This window comes from Thunnus maccoyii, chromosome 14, assembly GCF_910596095.1.
Source record: "Thunnus maccoyii chromosome 14, fThuMac1.1, whole genome shotgun sequence".
Lineage (NCBI taxonomy): Eukaryota > Metazoa > Chordata > Actinopteri > Scombriformes > Scombridae > Thunnus > Thunnus maccoyii.
In genome coordinates this window covers 31076846-31100459 of record NC_056546.1, presented here as the reverse complement: position 1 = coordinate 31100459, position 23614 = coordinate 31076846, and the positions used below count along the sequence as shown (strand labels likewise).

The 23614-nt window shown below is 40.2% G+C and overlaps 1 protein-coding gene across 4 annotated transcripts in view; it reads right to left on the bottom strand.

Annotated features, from left to right (window-relative positions):
- piezo1 (piezo-type mechanosensitive ion channel component 1) overlaps positions 1 to 23614 on the bottom strand; it is a 172031-nt gene that overhangs the window by 94735 nt on the left and 53682 nt on the right. For 3 of the 4 annotated variants that reach the window (XM_042433271.1, XM_042433272.1, XM_042433273.1), the window contains 5 exons: positions 17033 to 17249; positions 14932 to 15145; positions 5944 to 6115; positions 5012 to 5101; positions 4353 to 4425 (listed from right to left, as the gene is read on the bottom strand). In XM_042433271.1, coding sequence (XP_042289205.1) covers positions 4353 to 4425; positions 5012 to 5101; positions 5944 to 6115; positions 14932 to 15145; positions 17033 to 17249 — 766 coding nt within the window. Of the gene's footprint in view, positions 1 to 3400; positions 3581 to 4352; positions 4426 to 5011; positions 5102 to 5943; positions 6116 to 14931; positions 15146 to 17032; positions 17250 to 23614 lie in introns of those variants that run through there. The other variant, XM_042433274.1, reaches the window with a different exon arrangement.

The following is a 23614-nucleotide window of genomic DNA, read 5'->3' as shown; positions in this document are numbered from 1 at the left end:
AAAAAAAAAAAGTTCACCCAGTCATTCAGTGCTTGGCCATTGCTCCAACTTCGTAGTCCCACTCGGTGAGCTGAAACATGTCTGAATGGTGTATATACCTCATGATCCCCGGTGCTAGCGGAGCTAATGGCTAATGCCAGAGATAACGGCTAACCTTCACTCTAAAAAAGCCTTCCCTAAACCACACACTGTGGCACTGCACACAGTAACGTAATAGTTAGCTTATGCATATAATATCAATATAGCTAATGTTGTCAAATATCAGGATTGCAGTCCAAGACCAATGTTGTTGAGTCATTGCAGCTAAATGTCAACAACTGGAATCACTTTGCAGAGAAACTAACTCTAACCCTAATCCCCTAACCCCAAAAAATGCCTACTCAACCATCAAAAGCTAAGACTACTGAACCTCTGTACTGAAAAGACTGTAGTACGGGGGTTTTCAGACACGGCAACAGTGACACTTTTAGAATGTTTTACTGTGTTACTTAAAGCTGTTGTGAATACGATCTTGTTAACTTGCCTGCCATACCCTTCACCATGGAACTGGCATTAAAACTAGAATAGGTTCCTGGGTGCCGGACTGTGGCTGCCCATTTCTTCTAAATAGTTAGGATGGATTAAAGGCAGAAGGAAATTTAGAGTATATGTAAGGTCTATGTAAAAAAGATATTCTTGAGTGTTGATACAATTTCTTGTTTTAATGCCAGACTGTTATGATTACCCTGTCACAGTACATGTTTAGGGATAAAAGAACAGTTTAACATTGATGAGGTAAAGAACAAAAAAACCCCAAAACAAAACAGTAAGGCATACGATTATATAAACATGTAAATATAAGCATGAAACCCTTGTCAGGTATCTGTCTGTGTGGTATGGAATGTAACAGTATGTATGCACAGGATACAGTAATTTATGTAGTTATGTACAGGAACATGACAGTTCTATACACTGTGTGTAAAAAGTTAAATGTACATAGCAGATGTGCAAAAGACATGCATTCAGGTTTGTGCAAATAGTTCAGTGTCAATCATGCATTAAACCAGGGGCGCTTCTAGGAGTTGACTAGGTCTGGGGCTAACACCTGGGACACACAGCCTGCGTGAACCTGCGTGAAAATGATTTCGAAGCATGTACTCAATTGTTAAAAATAAGTAAAAAATATGTGAGGTGAAAACGGCTTTCTTTGTGATGGGCATGGTGTGGTTTGATTGGGGCTACTGTCAGTCACACACACTCCTAAAAAATGACTTTTTAAAAAATTGATTATATTGCTGAAGCGAGTGTCACAACTCTCTGTATTGGAGTTCCCCGCTAGAGAGGCTCCCTGCCCGGGCGTGAAGGCTGACCCGCAGTGGTGACACTTTATGTCTAATACATATTCTACAGATATAGACATTGAAACTAGTGAAAGGTGTAATATTGCTGGTATGATGTCATATGACCGTCAACAGATCATTTTTCCTGTTTATTTCTGCTGAGAACCGTGCACGTCTAGATGATGCGACGCAGCAGTCACACGTCTCATGTGGGCTGTGTGGCTGCTCTAACCTGTTAACATGGGCGCCGAAACGAAAAGCAAGAGGTTCTGCTGCCAGGCGTTACGCCTGGAACATACTGGATGCGTGAGCAGCGCGTGTGTGTCGCAGAACCTCTTGCTTTTCATTTCAATATCAGATCATGCTGAGCCTGATAGCTGACACACAGTATGAAGCAGGAGCAGCATGCACACCGTGAGTCCATATCATGGTGCAGGTGAGGGTATTAGTACACACACAGCACCTGCCAACTTCCTCAGTCTCTCCTACATCCACAGATCCACACACAGGCAGCAGCAACCAGGTGTAACTTTGGGTTAGCAGTAGCAAACGTCCTGTTGGGAGGAGATTTTTCTCTTTTTGTTGTTAACCAATCAACAACTTAAAATTGTTGGTTGGTCTTTTGTCGCTCCTCTTTTCATTTTGTATCTAGGTTTTCTATTGCTTGCACTGGTAGTTACTGCTGCTGCGGGAGGATGGGTTGGGCGCAATCAAGTCTCACAACACAGGGGCAGGGAGGGGTTGAAAAAAATGTATTCTTTGCTTGTGAATTACATTGAATTGAGAAAATCAACCACTATATCATGTTTTATAACATTTAATATTTTCATTCATCATTATGCCTATGGCAGCGAGGGTTCGGGGTAGTTGGGAATCAAATTAATTATATTTCCTCATGATTATAGATTTTTTCCTCTGTTAGAAAGATTCAAGGCTAGTCAAAAAACATTCCTGTCTAAAGCCCAGAAGCCCGATGTTGACGACACCAATGCATTAAACCTTTATACTGCAAGTGATGAGGGTAACTGCATTGAGATGGGTAAGGTAACATGGGTTGGCCTTATTAGCACACAGCATCCTATGTAAATAATAAATTGAAAGCACAAATATTCACACTACCTGCATGCAGATCAAGGCACTATTAACCAGTATACACGCAGCTTGATTTCTGTCCCAAGGAAGCAAAAATGTTCATACAACATGAATACAATTTCTATGAATTTTTTAAAAACTGGGTTCACTGGAAGTTTTTGAATTCAAAATGAATCAGCTGTGTATTTGCTGTCTTAAACACACCCTGTTCCTCCTGTGAACGAATGACTTGAATCACTCACTCAGTGAGTGAGTGTATGCTTGCGAAGTGATCTGGGTTGCTAACATTTAGCTGCAATGTGGGACAAAAGTACTTGTATCCATAGGTTTGATTTGTACTCATAGATTTGATCAAAGCTGTAAACTTGGGATTCACACGGACAATTGAGTTCTGTGTGAAATTTTTTCACCCACAAACAGATAGATGTGTAACTGCAAACCTGTGCAACTGCAAAACTTCTTTGTAACTGCCAACCATTGTGCAAATCTTCTTTATGCACTCATACACTGGAAATTATATGTGTAAATCTTTTTCATTTGTTCACAAAACGTCATGAACAGCTACAGATCTCTCTGCTCTACATGTTTTTCTCTTCACTTTTTTTGGCTGGACCACAACAGTGGGGCCAGCGCTATAACCGTGGATGTCCGAGACTGACTGACTGACTGACTGAGTAGCTGAGTGATGAAGTTACACCACTGGTGTTGGAGTTTCCCAACACTAATGTGTTGGCATTGGAGTTGAGTGTTGGAATTTCCCCATTTGGCACTGCTCTTTCAAAATGAATTGGCACAAACAGTTTTCCATTCCATCTCAAGGGGAGTTTACAGCAGTCCCACTCATTGACTGCAGCTCAGTCCAAATTTATTGCACACTAGAGCACCCTACAGCCAAGCCAGCAGATGCTCTACCTCGGTCTACACCTGGACCCCCACGCCATGATTGCACAACTGTCATAGGAGTGTGTGGAGATGTTGCTGTAGCTGACCTGGCGCGTGAGGTCCACAGCCTCAGTGCCAGCGGGGAGTGTCACGTCATTCTTTGGGATGATGACAGCAGCTCATCCGGTGGTGTGCCTGGGGCTGCTGTACATGAGAAACCTCCAATATTGGTTCGTGCGGCTTTAGCTGCATCCGCGCCAGGACAAACAGTGCAAGCTTTCAGAGTAGGAGAGAAAACAGCTCTCCATGCTCCAGGAGGCATGAGAGAGAGTGCACAGTTAAAGCACCCCAAATAACAATCTCTCTGACACAACACTCAGTACAGAGTGAGTTTTAGAAGATTATCTTCATAGAAACAAGAACACAGCATTAATCAATGCCACACCCATTTAATAATATATAATGTACTGCAAAGTTCTGTTCACATGTTGACCTTATGCCATAGTGCAAGAGTGCACTGTCAGGAATCCTGTCAAAAATGTCACACTTTCAATATCAGTTAATATGCATATGTGAAGAAATTACACTGCACACTACAATTACACTTTTATCTAACTATCAGGGGGAGTTTGAGAGCGAACAATTAGTTATTTTGATATAATAAGATAAGTAAGTGGTGATTTTGAGTGAATTGATCACTTCTAATGATCACAGTCACTCTGACCTTCCCCCAAACTGCCAAATTTATCTGTAATAGTTGAGGCCTTGTTGCCTACTGGTTAAGATGCATGCCACATAGTTGCAGCATATATGGTTCAATTCTGGCCACGGACCTTTGTTGCACGTCATACGCCTCTCTCTACACCTGTCACTCTACTCTGTTAAATAAAGCCAAAACTCCTTGAATAAAGTATTTGTAATCACCCGAATGCTGAATATGTTTTCAATTGTTTTAATCTTTGTCTTTTCTTTTCAGATTTTTTCTACAATAATGATGCATACTCATCATTACTGTTTTTGTTACATAAACAATTTTGAGAAAAACTGAGCATATCATACCCAGGTCTGGCTGACTCTCTCCAGCCACAGGTCCTCCTCTACTGCTTTCTGTTCCCATAGACAGGAGTATGAGCTGGAACATGAAGAGTAAACATACACACAAACACATTAACATACAGACATTAAATTGTACATATATAGTGGACATGAGAATATAGTTTTATTAAAGAATGATACTTTGTCACATCAATTTGGTCCACTTGATATTATTAATATGAGCCAATTTAATTATACTCATTATGGTTTCTTAAAGTTATCAACTTATTACCTTAAAGAAGGCCACATTTTTTTAAGAGAATCCATGTGTCTCAAAAAGTCTCAAATGATGTGCTGAGTTAAGACCAGTGTATTATTAAACAGCAGTGTGGAGAGGAGAAAACAGAGCAACGAAAGAGAAAGTGTAGAAAGTTTCAGGGTGACTGCAGGAAAAATTCAATTTGATTTCAGTTTGACTGAACTACATACATGAAAGGTATTTCTACATTGATGTATGATGACAGAATAGGCATTCAGAAGTACAGGGAAGAATAATAATGATAGGAGTAGGAGTGTTTGTGAATGTTGAACGTCGGCATAATATATCAGCCTTGGGCACTGGACTGTGAAAATCTCTATAGATTGAACTTTAATGAGTTGTTGACATAGTCATGAGTATTTACCTGTGTGTCATCGTCATTCTGTTGATTCCATGGTCTTAACTCCACCATCTCCTCCTTTGATTCCTCCCTTTTCTGCTGCTCCTCCTCAACCTGTTCAACACAAATACACAAAACACCTGAGAAAATAACATCCAAATTGACAGCTTAAAAACAAGAAGAAGCTACATCCATCATTATGTAAAAGTTTTGTTCCATTTTAAATCCTCAAATGCCTCTTTGCTCCAACAGTGACCAGCTGTGGTTTATAGTGCTAAAGAGAACAGTGAGCTCAGCAGATTTGCAGGCTCCCATTCATTGACTCCCATCATTAATTATTCACTCACACTTGGATAGCCTGAAGTAAGAGACAGGTGGAAGTTCAAACAAATGAACTGTCACCTGGAAAGAATGGAAAATTGTGGCATGATGTCCAATTACACCTGACATTTATGATAATCATTCCTACTAAAGTTGGCGTTTACTATTTCACAACACATGATCAGATGCAGATCCTGCATCAGTGTGTATACCGAAATAGCGACAACAGTCAGCAGAAATTTTGGTTTGGCAGCTCAGTGTATCTGCCTGGGCAGTCCAGTGCAGGTAGTGTTGGAAGTGCAAAAAGGTGTAAAAACAAAACAACAACAACATTCATTACCAGGAGAGTTTTGCTTGAAATTTTTCAATATTAGGGCCAAGACCGTAACTTTACTTACATCACTTTGACAAGTTAGGAAATGTTTTTCTACAAAACTCTTTTATATTTACAAAGTTCTCAAATGTAGAATGTTGCCTAAACACAAGAAGCCATATATGAACATTCCCAGTGAAATTGTTGAAAACTGGCAACATTTTGAAATTCAGATCAAAGCACAAGTAAGCAAGATAAAGAATCTTCACATTTCAGTCAATACCAATAAAGACAATAAAGTAGAGATAGGGGTAGCAGATACCTGGTTAGATGTTCCATGACATCCTGTCTTGAGAACAGTTGTTATGGTGATGTAGAGGAAGAACAGTATTCCTGGGTTGACATAAACTGGCCATTCATGACCAGCATTAAGGTTGAGGTCATAGGGCGAGGAGCAGTTTCCTGGTATGATGATATCCTTCAGACCAAAGAGCCTGGTCAGGAACAGAGATGTAGAAATAAAGAGGGAGGGGGGGGGCATTATTAGTTAGCTTATGGGTTGTGTATTTGAGTTTATATTTATGTGTATTCTTGGATGTGTTAATGTATGCTTGGTTGTATCTGTGTTTCCCTCCTATGTTCCTGCACTCCTCTCCAGCCCATTTCCCCCTCCACACCCGCCCTGTATCAAGCTTGTTAGCTCTGCCCTGCTCTCAGTGTTTTTCTCCAGCCTACTGTTACCTTCACACATGCCCTGTATCAGTCCCATCAGCCCTGCCCTGCTCCCTGTCAGCCTATCAGCTCCCAGCCTGCCCTTGTATCTTGCCAAATGTTCCAAAAATTAGTCAGTCTCTGCATTTGGGTCCACCTGCTCCACTACTTATGACACATGTCAAGACCAGAAAGAGCAGAAATTTGCTGCCCCCCATAAACCAACTATCTAACCTCTTCACCTCTGCCACTCTCCCCATATAGACCCACAGAACGTTGGTGTATGAGGGAGAACACCTGATAATACATACAAACCTCTTTGCTTCAAAACATTCCTTGGTTCATGCCTCTGCCATAAAACCGAGTAACAAAGACCCCAAAACTATTTTCCTCCAAAATGTCAGAAAACGTTTTTCTGATATGAATAGCAGAATTTCATGTACTGGAATGTTTTTTGCATGCTAATTTTACTATGGTTTTGTGTTTAAGTGATATATCTGATAGCAGTAATAATTACTGTCCAGACAACTTGTATTTTCATTGTGGTAGACATGTCATGTTTATGTCATTTAATAGCATATATAATGATGTTTTTTGGAATTTATATCTGGTATGACATACAAGATATGTCCAAGTTTGACTATAGGAACCTCTGTTAATAGAAGTGTTACCTTAGATTTCGTGCCAAGACAAGGGTTAACTCCCCTGGTCTCCATCCCTTTAACCCAAAACTATAGCTGGTGCAGACATCCTTTGTCCACTTACTCTTAGCCATGGCAACTTTTGTCAATTATGTTTTCCTTTTAAGTATATCTTCAGTGCAACAGTTTTTTTTTTCACATTGAAACTACACTGGAATAAGTAAATCAACTCGAGTGAGTGGACGAAGTCAGGCACAACAGACTCAGGGAAGTCAGGTGAAGCTAAAAAGATGGCATCCAGGCCTTCTACTCTAACACTGGAAACACTCATTAGTGTGCTGGAAAAATCCAGAAAAGGCATGACTGCATAGCTCACCACCTCTCTGAACGCTGCCCTTGCCCCAATTCACTTGTTCCTTGAATCCATTACTACCACTGTGGCCTGACTCACCTTTACTATTTTGGAGATGGACATGGCCCTATCAACTCACTCAGACAATATTATAGGCCTGGAGCAAGAAGTAGTGGAGTTTGGTCCACGATGGTCTTTGCTGTACTTGCTAAGACACGACTATTATGTTTTTAGTTGAATGTGAACAGTAAGTTAGGTCAAGTCATGCGCTGTCTGGACTACATGTCACACATGATATTGGTTTATTGCACTTGTGTTATCATTTTACTTTCATTTTGGGCTATTATTGTGGTCCCTGGTCTGAGGCATTAATAATTTAAACATTCAAAATGTTTAGCCCACCTGTGTGTCTCTGTGTTTTGTTTTTACTGATTTTTGTACTGGGCTTTCTTAGTTCATTAGAAATTGCCTCTATATGTGAGAATATGACTTACACATCTGGATATGTGGGCTATTGAAATTCATGCTCTCTATGTTGGACTTTTTTTTAATGCAACTTTTTTTTTCATTATGTGCATTTTAGCTGGAGGAGTACAAACATATCCCCTTCCTTTTATACTGTCCCCACTTCCAAGATAACTTTATGGAGTTGAACTCCAGAATGTTTCTCATAAGCATTTTTGTAACAGAAATTAGAAGCAGGAATGATTAAAATGTTGCTGTTTTCTGGAGAAGGGATTTAAGATAAGTGGCTGTAGTGGCTTTTTGTCCAATAGCCTATGCCGTCTCAGATTAACAGCAATTTGTGTGTGTACATGGGTGGGCGTTATACAGATAAACATGCTAGTTTGTGCCTTTTACTTTATTTTATTATTTATTTATTTCTATCCTTTCTTCTCCCCTTATGTAATACATTCTCCATGTTCGGTTGGCCTACTCTAACCTGCCTGCTTTTCAATTCCTATTACAATGTGTTTCTAGTTAATTGTTACAAGTGTTCATACAGTTTATAATCTGGACCGCCAGGAGGCGAAATACACTGCATGGTAAATCTATTGTGTGTAAGCTATCCTGAAACTTGTCTTGTTCTGTTAAATCATTGTCAAAATTTATGTTTATGTTTTTGGGGGAATTTGTTGGATTTTTTTACTATCCACTGGGAAGTTTTTCATGTTTTCTTCAATCCAATATTATTATCCTTTGGGTGCTACGGGGTTGTTCACATCAGTTCTACTCTTGGTTTGGTCATTTTCCTTGATTTTTGTGCTTGTAGGCTGTGTAGTTAACTGTGTTTATTGTGGATATACAATCGGGAGTATGCATGAGGTGTTTTATTTAGAAAATTGACCAGATGCTCTATGCTCTTCCTGTATCTGACTTCCTACTCAGCTCGATCTGCTCTGTGCAGCTTGACGCAGCCTCCGTCAAAAAAGGACTGGGCATGGATGTTTAGCAGACTGGAGCAGAGCTGAGGACCGTTTCTGGGACGCTTCTGAAACACGCTGCAGTGCTCCTGGTGGGATCACAAGCATTCACTAGAGTGGCCACGATCAGCAAACATGACAGTAGGATCAAGTCGTAAGTGGCACTTTATATCAGACTTCAGTTGGTTAGTGGTTATGCCCCGAACTGGGACAACCCAAATTTTATGACCTCCCTTTTTTCCAGAATTCCAAGTCTGGATACCTATCATCTCATTTTAGGGGGGGACCTGAACTGAGTGATAAACTCTTAGCTTGACAGCTCACACTCTAAAACACTTACACCCTCTGCCATGTCGAAGACACTGTCAGCCCTTATGAGTCAGTTAGGTTGGATAGATCCCCGGTGCTTTCTCCATGCAGTCACAAAAGAATTCTCTTATTTTTCCAAGGACCACCAAGCTTATTTCCGTATTGGTCATTTTTTGCAGACAGGGCTCTTCTCCCTCCTGTGAAATCTACCGAATACACTATCATTACTATCACTATCATTATTTCCGACCACACCCCACACATTTTACACTTTCACCTAATACTCAGAGACAATAAAAGGTCTACACAGGGCTACTAGCTAATGGTGAGTCCTGTGACTTTATCTCAAAAAGAATCAGTGTTTTCCTTGAAATTAACAGGACTGAGTCAACTTTGCCCTCTCTGCTATGGGAAGCTGTAATACAGGTAGAAATGATCTCATACAGCACATATTTGGTCAGGAAAAATAATCAAAAACAGCACGAGCTGATTGATGCAATTCTCAGGGTAGATAGAGAGTACTCCAACTCCCACAGTCCAGACCTGTATATCAAAAGGGTTAAACAACAATCTGGGGATTGGGCAAAGCAGAATATCATTTAAGAAGGACTAAAGGGACATACTATGAATATGGTGACAAAGCCAGCCACCTCTTAGCACTCCAACTTAAACACTGGACAGCCTCTCATTTCATATCTCAAATCTATGACTAACCTTGTGCAGACGTATCCTGTTACAGTGGAAAAGCCCAAATCCACCTTCTACTACATCCTGGCTAAATGATTCAATGTCCTTTCTCTCACTAGAAAAGGTGAAATATTCCCTAAGAGGTTCAATTGCCATTTTTTACAAAAGATGACAGCACATCATCTCATGTATAAATTACCTCTGTGGACCCCAACTGATTCACAGTACATCCAGTCCTTGAAGTTGGCACCCTGAGCATACTTATTATTGTACTTCCGTCCGTATTTTATTTAATTTTACTTACTTTTTGTGTGTGTTTTATTTATTTTATCTATTTATTTTATGTGTGTATTTTCCATTCAGTTTCTTTCTGAGAGTTTGGGATGGGTGGCGGGTTTGAAGGAAGGTGTTGTTTTTTTCCTCTGTTCTGTTACACCAAAAAAGGCAGGAAAAACAATTTTGAAACACAGTTTTGCATTCTGTATTTAGTATTTGCATAACACCGGTTTCCAATTATAATAATAAAAAGTGGAGGCTGGTCCATAGAGGCAGAGGAGGTTGCTCCTCCTCTATTTTTTGAGAGGCAAGAGGGAGATCAAAATATAAAAAAGAATATTTGGTTGAAATAAACCATTACCAAATCTCAGTATCATTTATAAAATATTGTTTCTCTCTTCTTTGGAAAAAATCCATTATTGAAGTTCTGGTTAAAATACGTCAACAGCGACACCTGCAGGGCGGGAGGAGAAAGAGCAGTGTGTGTGAAGTGGTGGTGGGGGGCAGTGGGGGGCAGAGGAGGATGGGTGCCTGCTGTCCTCCTCAGGGTGGGATCTCTTACATCAATTTAATGTACTTCATTTTTTTTCATGCTAATCTATGATTGGCCAAGACACGTAAAATGACACTCCAAGGGAGGACGTCCTCCCTAACCAATCAACAACCAGAATGCAATATTGACATTGCGTTGGTCCAATGATAGTTTCCAGATTTCATCTTCAATTCTCTTCACTGTAAGGCAGAGTAGCAGCAGTTGATAACGAGCAGTAGATAGCTCCTTACATTAGCCAACGCAATAGTTGGCTTGTTGTAGTAGCCTGAAGGACTCTTTATACATCCATGGAAGGACTGTTAAGGACTGTTGTTAAGCTAATGGGAGAATGGATCTGGACTGTGCGGTGCAGCAGCGACAGGACGCCACTGGGGAGGCTGGAGAGAGAAGCATCCAGAGAAACAACCAGGAGAGTTAGCTTGTTTGTCATTGTTGCTAATGATATCAGACTGGTTAACTAGCAGCCACAAAGTTCTGTTACCTAACAAACAAGATGACTAACAGCCACAAATGGACGTTATGACATGAATACTTCATCTTTATGAAAGAAAGAAGAAGACATCAGATAACGCGAGTAAGATACAGCTTCTCTCTCTCTGTCTCTTTGGTCGCTAATTTCATCTCTGATAGTTAAATGTCTCTCTGTGTGGCTGTTGTGTGAATTTATCTCCTTAACAAGAATGCAGCAGAGGTATATATATTATGTGTTGTGGGTAGTTTGCTTGTTGAAGTTACAGTGAGCTGTCTGTACTCATTCATTAATTTGGAATTGATCCCGTTTTTAATTGAGTGGTTGTTCAGTCACCTGTTGATGTTGTGTGATTAGTGAATGAGTGTGCAGGAGGTCTGGCTGCTTGTTGTGACAATTTCTTCAATTTGTTTTTAAGCCAATCTGTATATTGAGTAATAAGCTTGAAGTAACTAGAATAACAAGTGTTAACATGTCAGCTTTGTAGAATATATTTTGTATGTGATGCATATAGATTAGAGTGTGTAAGTTATGTATTTGATACATCCATTAATACTTTCTGATGTGAACCTACACTTTTAGATCAGTGAATGTTTTTAGTGTTCGATCTTTCTATTTCTTTCTATTCAGCACTGATCTGTACCTGTTTCAGACTATAAGCTTTGTGGTACTTTATATATCCCTGTATACTAAGAAAATATATAGGAAACACATGTAAATTATGTGATATGTTGTCTGTTTTTGATGAGAACATAAATCTGTTGTCACAATAGAACAATACTATAAATTTGAATTTCACTTTGTTGGTAAAATGACACTGAACCACTCCACAGCTAAAATGAGCACTTCTTTGTTTAGAAACAATATGTATATGCTAAATGTCTTTAAAGAAGCAGCCTTTTCACCACTCAGGGGTTTTTGTTTTGAAAGCAAACTGTTTTATTGGCATATAAAATTGCAATATATATAAGTGTGGTCGGATGGTATCGAAGAGAGGGAAGATGATCAGGACCAAGGGGGTTGAGCTACCAGAAGGCAGCATTGCAGATGTTCAGGACAGCTACAAATACCTTGGGATCCCACAGGCAAATGGGAACCTTGAGGAGGCTGCAAGGAAGTCAGCCACAGCCAAATACCTACACAGAATATGGCAGGTCCTGAAAAGTCGGCTGAATGGGAAGAACAAGATATGGGCCATCAACATGTAAGCTCTGCCAGTCATCAGATACCCCGCTGGTATAATAAGCTGGCCAAAGGAGGAGATAGAGGCCACTGATATCAAGACAAGAAAGCTCCTCACAATGCAACAATGCATGGAGGGTTTCATCCCAAGTCCAGCACCCTGAGACTGTACACTAAGTGGAACGAGGGAGGCCGAAGACTGGTGAGCGTCAGAGCCACTGTCCAGGACGAAACAACCAACATCCAGGAATACATCAGGAAGATGGCCCCCAAAGATGAACTGCTAAGTGAATACCTCATGCAGCAGAAACCCGATGATGCAGAGGAGGAGGCCTCTGCATCATGCCTACGGTCTATCTGTCGGTGGTACATGCCTACATGGCATGTACCACCGACAGATAGAAGAAGTGGCTGATATCAAGAAATCCTACCAGTGGCTGGAAAAGGCTGGACTGAAGGACAGCACAGAAGCACTAATCATGGCAGCACAAGAACAGGCATTCAGTACAAGATCAATAGAGGCGGGGATCTACCACACCAGACAGGACCCCAGATGCAGGCTGTGCAAAGATGCTCCTGAGACAGTTCAGCACATAATAGCAGGGTGTCAAACACAGGCAGGAACAGCGTACCTGGTACGCCATAACCATTGGCTGGCATAGTGTACAGGAACATCTGCACTGAGTATGGGTTGGAGGTCCCAAGGTCACGATGGAAGACACCTCCTAAGGTGATTGAGAATGACCATGCCAAGATCCTGTGGGACTTCCAGATCCAGACTGACAAGCTGGTGATGGCTAACCAACCGGACATCGTATTGATCGACAAACAACAGAAGAAGGCAGTGGTGATAGACGTAGCAATCCCACAGCAACATCAAGAAGAAGGAACACGAGAAGATCGAAAAATACCAAGGGCTGAAAGAGGAGCTAGAAAAGATGTGGGGAGTAAAGGCAACAGTGGTGCCAGTGGTAATTGGAGCACTGGGGGCTATGACCCACAAACTGGGAGAGTGGTTCCAGCAGATTCCGGGTACAACATCTGAGGTCTCTGTCCAGAAGAGCGCAGTCCTAGGAACAGCTAAGATACTGCGCAGAACCCTCAAACTCCCAGGCCTCTGGTAGAGGACCCGAGCTCGAGGAAGACACACCACCACCACCCCCCCATGGGAGGGGGGTGAGAGGGAGATTTTTTTTTTTTTATGTATATATAGGTTCCCCCGAAAATATTGGTACCCTTCCACCTTTTTTAAAAAAAACAAATTTTCTCTATATTAAGTTTAAACGGACAGAAGTACATGATACCCATCATTCTTTATTTCACACTGAATACAACTGAAACTTTGCTTTTGTTTTATAACTTAACATATTATTTAATACCATAAAACAAATGAAAATGGCATGGCCAAAAATGTTGGTGCCCTTAACTTAATCTTTTGAGCACAGCCTTTGGAGGCAATAACTGCAATCCAGCACTTTTTTATAACTCTGAATATGGTTTCTACACTGCTCCACTGGTAGTTCAGCTCACTCTACTTGAGCAAACTGCTCCAGTTCTCTCAGGTTTGATGGGTGCTGTCTCCCAACTGCAAGTTTCAGCTCTTTCCACAGATGTTCAATGGGATTCAGGACTCATAGCAGGCCACTTCAGAACAGTCCAATGTTGTCTTTTCATCCACTCTTGGGTGGAGTGGAAAGATCATTATACTGTTGGAAGACCCATGACCTGCGACTAAGACATAGTTCTCTGACACTGGCCTGTATGTTTCACTCCAAAATGCCTTGATAGTTTTCTGATTTCATTGTGTCATGCACAGATTCAAGGCACCCAGTTCCTGAGGCAGCAAAGTAACCCCAAAACATCAAAGAGCCTCCTTCATGTTTCATCGTAGGTATGGTGTTCTTTTCTTTGAAGGCTTCATTGGTGCGATTTACCATCAAGCTCTCCCAGAAGGACTGTGGCTTGTAAACATGCATTTTGGCAAAGTCCAGGCTGGCTTTTTTGTGTCTCCCTCTTAGAAGTGGGGTCTTCCTGAGCAATCATTCTGTTCAATCTTGGACCAATTTTCGTCTTGCAACTATGTCCAGAGATGTTGGCTGCAATTCCATGGGCCATAAACTTCTTAATAATATTGGCAACAGTGGTCACAGAAACATCAAGCTCTTTGGAGATGGTCTTGTAACCTTACATTGACCATGCTTGGCCATTACCTTTTTTTCTAATGCCCTCAGACCACTCTCTAGTTTTCCTTCTGTTTTCCATGTTCAATGTGATGCACACAGTGGCAAGAAACAGCAGAGTGAGTAATTTTCTCCTTTTAAACTGGCTGCATGACTGACTATAAGATTGACCTGTGATAGTATTTAAAACACAATACTCTACTTAAGGTATCACTACAAATCACTACAAATAACTTGTAAAGGGTACCAATAATTTTGTTCAGGTTATTTTAGAATGTCTTTGTAGAATAAGCATGAATTCAGTTATTTTCACAACTTTTTTGTTTTGTTCCACTGCAAACCAAACATAGGCATGCACTGATAATAAAATATCTTTTAATTTCAACACTGTTCAGGGCGAATGGTGCATTATTTTAATAATATACAAGGGTACCAATAATTTCAGCCATGTCTGTAACATGTAATGTAGTTATAATAATATTAATTTTTTAATTTAATGTCAGTACACAGTATGCTACAATCTTACCTGGCCCACAGACTGTGGGGGGGGAACAGGGCCTGGGCCAGTAGACTCTGGTATAGGTACAGACAAACCATGTGACCAGCAGTGAAGAAGCCCACCATCACACACAGTGCATTGAAACCCAGGTGACTGATGGGAAGGTGACATGCCCACCATGTAGACACACCAATGAAAAGCAGGAAGTAGATGGCTGAGAAGGCAGAGGGCTGTGTGATGCCTGGGAGGAAAGAGATATCAGAGACAAACATTCAATATAACACTAATATAAAGATAAACAACGTGACAGCTAAATACTTGCTGTAAAAAAAGTGTAAGGAATTTAGTATTTGATTTTAATGAATAAAAGCAAATAAAGCTTCATTCACACTACCTTATTAGTTAGTTTTTGTTTTATTATAATTTCAGAAATTTAAAACACAGTTTAAGACAGACATAAAACGGCACTGTGTTCCATATTATTATTAGAGATTATTAGAGAGAAATATGTATGTCACATTCAAATGCAAACACAGATACCAATTTCATCCCTGTGCATCCAGCACATTCATACTGTATGTTTGTGACCTGTTTAGCCTTAACTTAGTACAAAGACAGGAAGCCTGGGACAACTTGTCTTCTAACACATCGAAAGCTGTTCTATTTACATGCTGTATTCTGCAGGAAATGTCTCACTGAAAATAGCTTAATGCCAAGACAGTAGGCTTAATTAGAATTTACCAATGTGTGAGAACTGACTAATGCCTTTTGGACATAGGCTGGGAATTGATTGCTCCCGGTGGTCGGGTCTGAAGTTCACAGACCGGAAACACCCGATTACCCCGATACTATCACTGATGATGTGTCCAAGTGCATCAGCAGATGTGCAATACCAGAGAAAAGTTTGGACACACCCTCCCATTCATTTGAATGAGAAAGTGTGTCAAACCATGAAGGGGAAGGGGGCTGACAGGAGACTCCAGACAATGACAATCATGATCATCAGCCTTGCTACTGAGATGTTTGGTTAAGTGGAGAAGGGTGGTACCAAGGGTCAGCACACCAAGATCCACAGGGCAGTGAAGATCATGCAAGCTGAGAGGTGAACTCCAACTTTTGAAGAGGCAGTTCAAGGGGGCAAGTGAGAATGAGAGGAACAGACTGGCAGAACTAAAGAGAGAACCAGGAAACAAACTGCCTTCTTAGCAAATCTCTTTGGTTTTGCCAAACAACTGCTTGGCCAGAAATGCAGCGGTCACCTTGGAAGAGGAGACCTCCATCTCCGTAACATCTACAGTGATGCAGCACAAGAAGAGGACTGCAGAGCCTCAATCAATCGACTTGGACCAACCACTGACTTTAACACTAAAGAGCCCAGGTGGAAGGAAATTAAGACTGTTGCCATGGCTGCCAGAGTCAGCTCAGCACCTGGACCCAGTGGAGTGCCTTAAAAATCAAATCAAATCAAATCAAATCAAATCAAGCTTTATTTGTATAGCACCTTCAGTACATGTTCATGCAATTCAAGGTGCTTTACAGATGACTGACAAACTGATAATATACAAGAAGTGTCCTACGCTCATGCACTGACTGTATAAGATACTGAGGTCTGGAGGAGGGGAAAGGAAGCCCAACAATTTGCAGAGGGTGTATGGTTTCCATAGGAGAACCCAATGACCATAAAGCAGTTTAGGACCAACTTGCTGCTCAGTGTCGAAGAGAAGATATTCTTCAGTTCTAGTTGCCCAATGGCTTACAAGAGTATCTCCTAAAGAACCCGTACATCGACTCCTCTGCACAGAAAGGAATTGGAGGGCACAGGTGTGCTCTTAAATCTGATACAAATAGATATCTTTTCATCACTTATTTGTCATGAATCTGCAGTGATGACTGCTTTGCTCTGGTAAATTATGGTGGGAGCACTAGTTAGAAAAGTTGGAGGTAATTCTATGGATTGGCGGATGGCTTGACCCAAACTAAATTAGAGGTAACATATCACCAGTTAACAGTACTTGAAAGAATTGCAAGAGCTGCAGCAGTAGCAGACCACTGTCTGGATAATGTTCTCTCTTCTTTCCGAAATGGTGTGGAAACCTGAGAAGGAAATGGTATGTTATACAAATCCTACCAGCTAAAGCCAGCAGGCTGATGGCAAGGATTCTCCCCAAGTCCCGCAGAGCTTTCCGGGCTGTGGCCTTCAGGCGCTCAGCCAGCTGCTTGGCTCTTGTTGCTGTTGAAACCTCCTCATCAGGGTCACCAGGTGATGACCTCTCTTCTTCATCTTCATCCTCTGATGCCTCCTCCTCTTCATCGTCTGCAGTTTTGTCTGCTGGATCATCTTCTAGCTGAGGTGAAAAGGGGACAAAAAGAAAAAAAACAGTTATCATCACATATCTAATTACAATTTTGTGTGTTTTTCTGCAGTTCCAGAAAGTTCAGGTGCAGTGACTGCACATGAATACATTTCCATGTAGACTTCATGAAAAATTTTGGCTGACAGTAGCTCCTGGTAAAACTCTGTCACAAACAGACCTTCAAGTGTCTATTAATAGCAGTCTGCCATCAGATCAGTGATTATGACATTTAATGACATTAAGGATAAGGGGGAACATGAAAAAAGCATGACTGGGATACTGTTGTTTCATTAGTCCATGACATAATGACAATGACAGGGATGAGTAAATAGCTGCAGCAGTGAATAGGCTTGTTTGAGAAACAGAAAGTTGAAAAGGCCTAGAGCAGGGAGCTGCAGCAGAGGGAGGAGATAAATAACTGCAGTTAACTCATACAATTCAGATGACAATTGATGAATTGAAGATCTTTTATTCCATGATCCAAATGTTTTTAATTGATATGTTATAATGCCATGTTAGAAGAACCATATATCATTCTATACTGTGATATGACACATTCTAACAGCATTTCATCCTATTGATTTTGTCTTACTGATTAAATTATTTAATTTGAAGACACCCCAAACCTATTCCCATCACATTTTTTTTCCTTTATTTGACAGTGAACGGTGTAGAGAGGAGCAGTTTCGGTGGCATGACAGCAAATGCATGGTCATCCTTGGTTGCAAGTCTAGTATGTCTAGTGTGTGGCCTTAGCAGGTCAGAGATACATCTTGGAGCTAATCCTTTTAATGCTAGAATTTTCAACTGTATTCTGTAAATTATGGGAGGCCAGTGAAGGGTTGCTAAAGTTGGGTTAATGTGTACTCTTCTCATGGTTCCAGTTAAAAAGCCAAGCAGCTGCAGTATGGACTAATTGCAGACAATTTTGTATTTTTAACTAAGTGCAGTATATGGAGAGTTACAGTAATAAAAATAGGATGAAATTTTGATGATGGGGGTACACTGAACTGACCAGTTTAGTATGTAGAGAAATACAGAAGCATATGTGGTTACTACAGCTGCGTGTAAAGCAGCTGTAAATGACAAATAACCATTAAAAATCCATTCAGTTTTAGCTAATTGCAGAGTATTTTGACATTCCTATTATAATCATGATAGATGTTATTTTATACAACGATCTAAATGTATGCAATGTTTGGAGAGTGTTTAACTAAAATTGTTGATTTACATCACTCAGCATTATTTTGTAATTGCTGACATTCAAGCATTTGGTTTGTGCTTGTTGACAGAATCAGTATATGACAGCACAGTCAGATGAGTGACATTCCAGAAAAATTCTCAGGGAAATGTTTAAGACCCAATTCCTACCAAAATACTAACAGCACTCTTTGCACTGTATCATGTGAATGAAACTCCCATCTGTTCATTCCTCTCCTATTGCCTCTGCTCTAACTCCACCCCTGTGCTGTGCACCAAAATACCAAACAGCAAAGCGCCAACTTATTGTAACATTGCCTGTACTAGGTTTTGTGCTGCTGTGAACACAGAGCTCTAAACTGCACAGGCATGTGCATAAGAGTGTTTATATTTATGGTGAGTGATAAGAAAACAGAAATCCCTAAATATGTGACACAATGCATAATCCTGTGATAAATCCTACTTTAGTAAAACAATGTTTGCTCAGACTGTTTTCCAGAGGGGCAACACATATACACCTATATGTACAATATGTGTACCTATAGGCAAAGTTTGTCCAGATAATAAGGATCACGTTTTTCTTATAAAACTTGTATATGCGTAAAAAGGGTTCTGGAAGATGCATACAGTATTAGGGATGAGCAGAGAGCTTTTACGCTTTTAATTTTAGAAAATTAAAGTGTTACAATAAGTGTTTATGAATAAACTACCTTACGAAGGAGGTCCCCACACCGAGTCTCGAACTGGAGTCTCCCAGATCATAGATGACTGCACTGACTACTGAGCTAAAACTTTACTCATCACCTCATTGCAGACAGACCTCTACCTATTTATACACCCATAACACAGAGACAGGTAGGGATGAACTTCAAAGGTGATTCTTGCTTTGTACTTTTATTGCCCATTTTTTACGACCTAACTTTGTGGAAAGGAGAAGGGAAACAACAGGTTATGGAGAGTCCCTTGCGAGCACTTCGCATGTGTCAGTGGCTCAGCTTTATCTCTGGGGAACACCCCCAACTCCGGGAGTGTTGTCCAAATAAGGAAATGTGTGTCATGTAGCAGGTGGATGTGACTCCCCTCATTGAGACCTGCTGATAGATGTAACAATGAAGCAGAGGAGAGAGACTGAGATAGCGATGTAACCGACTTTTGCGCTGATATTTGACATGGATTTTTTTTCTTCCTGAAAACAAATAATTTTTAAAATATTTGTATGAAACAAATATTCGTAAAAAAAAAAAAAAAAAAAAAAAAACACTATTTGTGCTTTGCCAAATAGTGTTGACATGACATGGGATTTATATAAACAAACCAAATGAGCATGAGTGTTAGCTTTATGACATTAAAATAAGACAAACATTTTTGTTTTGTTTGTTTTTGTTTGTTTGGTGTGTGTTTTTAGTAGAAACAACATATGACATGATAAGTTGCTTATATACTGTAATGTGTGGTATGGTCTGTGTGCACATGAAAGGAATGCTGTTTACCTGGCTTTGCTTCATCCTGCTGAGCAGCACCACTAACAGAGCATTCCCAAACACAGAGGCCAGATGGCATGTAGTGATAGGCTTTTATTACAGATACTGATGTCAAACCACTTCCTTTTTAGATACTTGCATGTGTGCAACATTTCAGATTAGAAAAAAAAATTGGTTAAATAAATTTGAATATTTGTTTTTACTTCAGTAGTACAGAAATGTTTATTGAGTCTATGCCAATGGTTTATGCCAATGTTTAAGTCAATTATAGGTCCCCTGATCTCTTACACACTGCTTATACTGCAGTATACATGTAGTTTATGGGACACTGAACACAGACACAGATTGTACCACTTTTCTTTACTACATGTTAATGAAAAGGTTAATAGATGCAATACTCCGGGCTAATTCACCACATTATCAAAACATCCAACTAGGATAAAAAATAGAAGCTCCCCCTCCTAATGTGCCATTGCCAATAACTGAAGATACACATACACACAGAGTGTTCCAATATCTTTGTGAATCTAAAAATACAGTTGCACCAGTAAAACACATGTTATGCAGTGACAGCTGGCAAAGATCCAATGTTTCTTATTGCTGAGACAGAAATATCACACCAACTACCCCTCCTACAAAACTTAACTGCTGTGTGTAAAAGTATCAAGTCACAGAAGTGAGTAATTGGCTTGGGGTACCCTCTGAAATATCCCAATGCATATACTGTAAGAACTGATTATTCTTCTGGTTTGTGTCTACATGATGAATCTTAGTCTGATATTCACACTCCACCAACTCCTGAGGAAAATATCTGACTCTTAAGCTGCTAAATGTTCCACTATGTTCACCAGCTAGTCTCTAACTTTGTCTGCTGTTTGGTGCTGAGCATGTAGTGTACAGTGGGTCACTGAAAACAGCTGCTTCTGGAAACACTGCTGACAGCAGTCAGAGTGAACAGTCAAACTGTAGGGCTTAAAACCAAAACTATGAGTTAAAATATCCTAAAATTGTTGTTGTTGTCATTGTTAATATAAAAATATTGATAAGTGCAGCTTAAAACATTGTATCATGGCTGCAAAAACATTTTCAAGTCACTGAACATCCCTTCAAATCCAGTTATATCAATCATTAAGAAATGGAAACAGTATGACACAGCTGTACATCTTTCTAGACAATTACAATGTACAACTTTCATTTAATCATTTAATTTTCATTTTATCCAAAGCGACGTACATCTGAGAGCTGATACAACACAAGCAGGGATGTAGTCAGGAGAGAACAACACGAGTAAGTGCCATAAAGCTAATTTTGAGTCTGATAGGACGTAGATGCCAACAGGCGGTGCAACAAGGCAATGCATTGAGTGCATAGATTGCATAGAAGTAGATTTTTTTGTTTTGTATTTTTGTTTTTTCTCTACCTTAAGTCCATCAAGTGCAGAGGTGTTTGCGAAAGAGTTGGGTCTTTAGTCTTTTCTTAAAGATTGAGAGGGACTCTGCAGATCGAACAGAGTTTGGTAACTCATTCCACCACCAGGGAACTACAGAAGAGAAGAGTCTGGCTTAGGGCCCTGTTGTGGTGGTGGTACCAGGCGCCTTTCATTAGCAGAGCGTAGTGAGTGGGAGGGAGTGTAGACCTGAATGAGGGAATTCAGGTAGGCAGGAGCCTTTTTAGTTGCTGTTTTGTAAGTGAATGTCAGGGTTTTGATTTTGATGTGGGTAGCAACTGGGAGCCAGTGGACAGATATCAACAGCAGGATGACATGTGCTGTTTTGGGCTGGTTGAAGGCCAGACATGCCGCTGTGTTCTGGATCATTTGCAGAGGTTTGAACGTACATGTGGGGAGGCCTGCCAGTAAAGAGTTGCAGAAGTCAATGCATGATATTATGAGAGCCTGTACCAGGAGTTCTGCTGCATGCTCAAACAAGTAGGGTCTGATCTTCCTGATGATTCTAGAGCAGGCCATCATCAAAAAGAGTGAGTAAGAAGGAGACTAGTGAGGGAGTCCACCAAGAGACCTGTGACAACTCTGAAGGAGTTTCAAACTTCAGAGGCTGAGTCTGGAGAGAGTGTGCATACAGCAACAGTTAGCTGCAGTCAGCTGGAAGAAACTGCAACTTTGGTCTGCCATCATTAGACTCTGCTGCTAGAGGGGCAAAAACTGCCAGAAATACTACAGTATTTATTCCCTCTCACTATCATATCATCTCTCAAAACCTTAACTGGAAAATGTGTTTTACTAAGATTCCATTGTCTTCCCCTTCCTCTGACCCATATCTGTACCTTTTGTTTGGGTGGTTATCATGGAGACAGAAAAGAATGAAAGTGAGACAACAACAAAAAAACAACAACTTGAAAGACAGCATGTCTGTCTGTGTGTCTGTGTGTCTGTGTGTGTGTGTGTGTGTGTGTGTGTGTGTGTGTGTGTGTGTGTGTGTAGAAGCTTTGGTGGAAATAAACAAGGAGAGTTTGTTGCTGTATGAAGTAGATGTGTTTGCAAGATACAGTTGCTCACCAAGCCATCTGATTTTATCACTGTAAATTGTTTGACACAGCTGCTAGCTGTGTCTACTGTCCTCAGGTCTGTGAGAAGCCACAGGTGGAGGAAGTACTCAGATCCTCTACGTAATTAAAAGTACCAATACAGCAATATTCCATTACAGGTCTTGCATGAAAAATCCTACTACAGTAAAAGTACATAAGTATTATCAACTTGATGTAGTTAAAGTATTGCAGTAAAAGAGGTGGTTTGGTCCCTCTGATTGGTATATTATTATATATGACATTGTTCAATTATTAATACTGAAGCATCAGTCTGTAAGCAACTTGTTACTGTTGTAGCTGTTGGAGGTGGAGCTAGTTTGAATCAGTTTATATACAGTTAGCTAGTTTAGTCCAGTGGTTCCCAACCTCCAAAGGGGTCACCAGACAAATCTGAGGGGTTGTGAGATGATTAATGGGAGAGGAAAGAAGAAAAAACGTTCTGATACAAAAATCTGTTTTCAGTTTTTGAAATTTTTCTCTAATCTTTGATTTTTGGTGAAATATTGGATAATTTGAACATGTATTGAAATGAAACCATGTGAGAAGTTTAGAGGGAAAAAACCCTATTTGGTGGAGCTGTTAACTCATAGACACACACACTGCTTTTTGAAAGAAGAAGACTGGTTTCATCTTTAACAATGTGTTGTATTTTAAAATCTTGTTATACTATCCATTGTGTCAAATCTTCATCTGAAAAGTAACTAAAGCTGTCAAATACATGCAGTGGAGCAGAAAGTACAATATTTCACTCTGAAATGTAGTGGAGTGGAAGTATAAAAAAGCATCAAACGGAAAAAGTAAAGTACAAGTACCTCAAAATTGTACTTTAGTACAGTACTTGAGTAAATATACTTAGATACTTTCCACCACTGGCCACAGATGCTTGTTTTCAGAGATTCTACCACTGATCTCAACATGGAGCTGGTCAATCTGAGAAGCATCACACACAGGGCTCACACACAACAAATCCTGACAGTCTTAGCAAAGTTCGGTCCTGCACAATACAACAACAAAAGTCATATATACATAAATAATATGCAGACATAAATACATATCATCCAGGCTAACAATGTAACAATACCATACCATTTATTTACTTAGGCCAGACTTTGTTTGTTTGCAAAGGACACT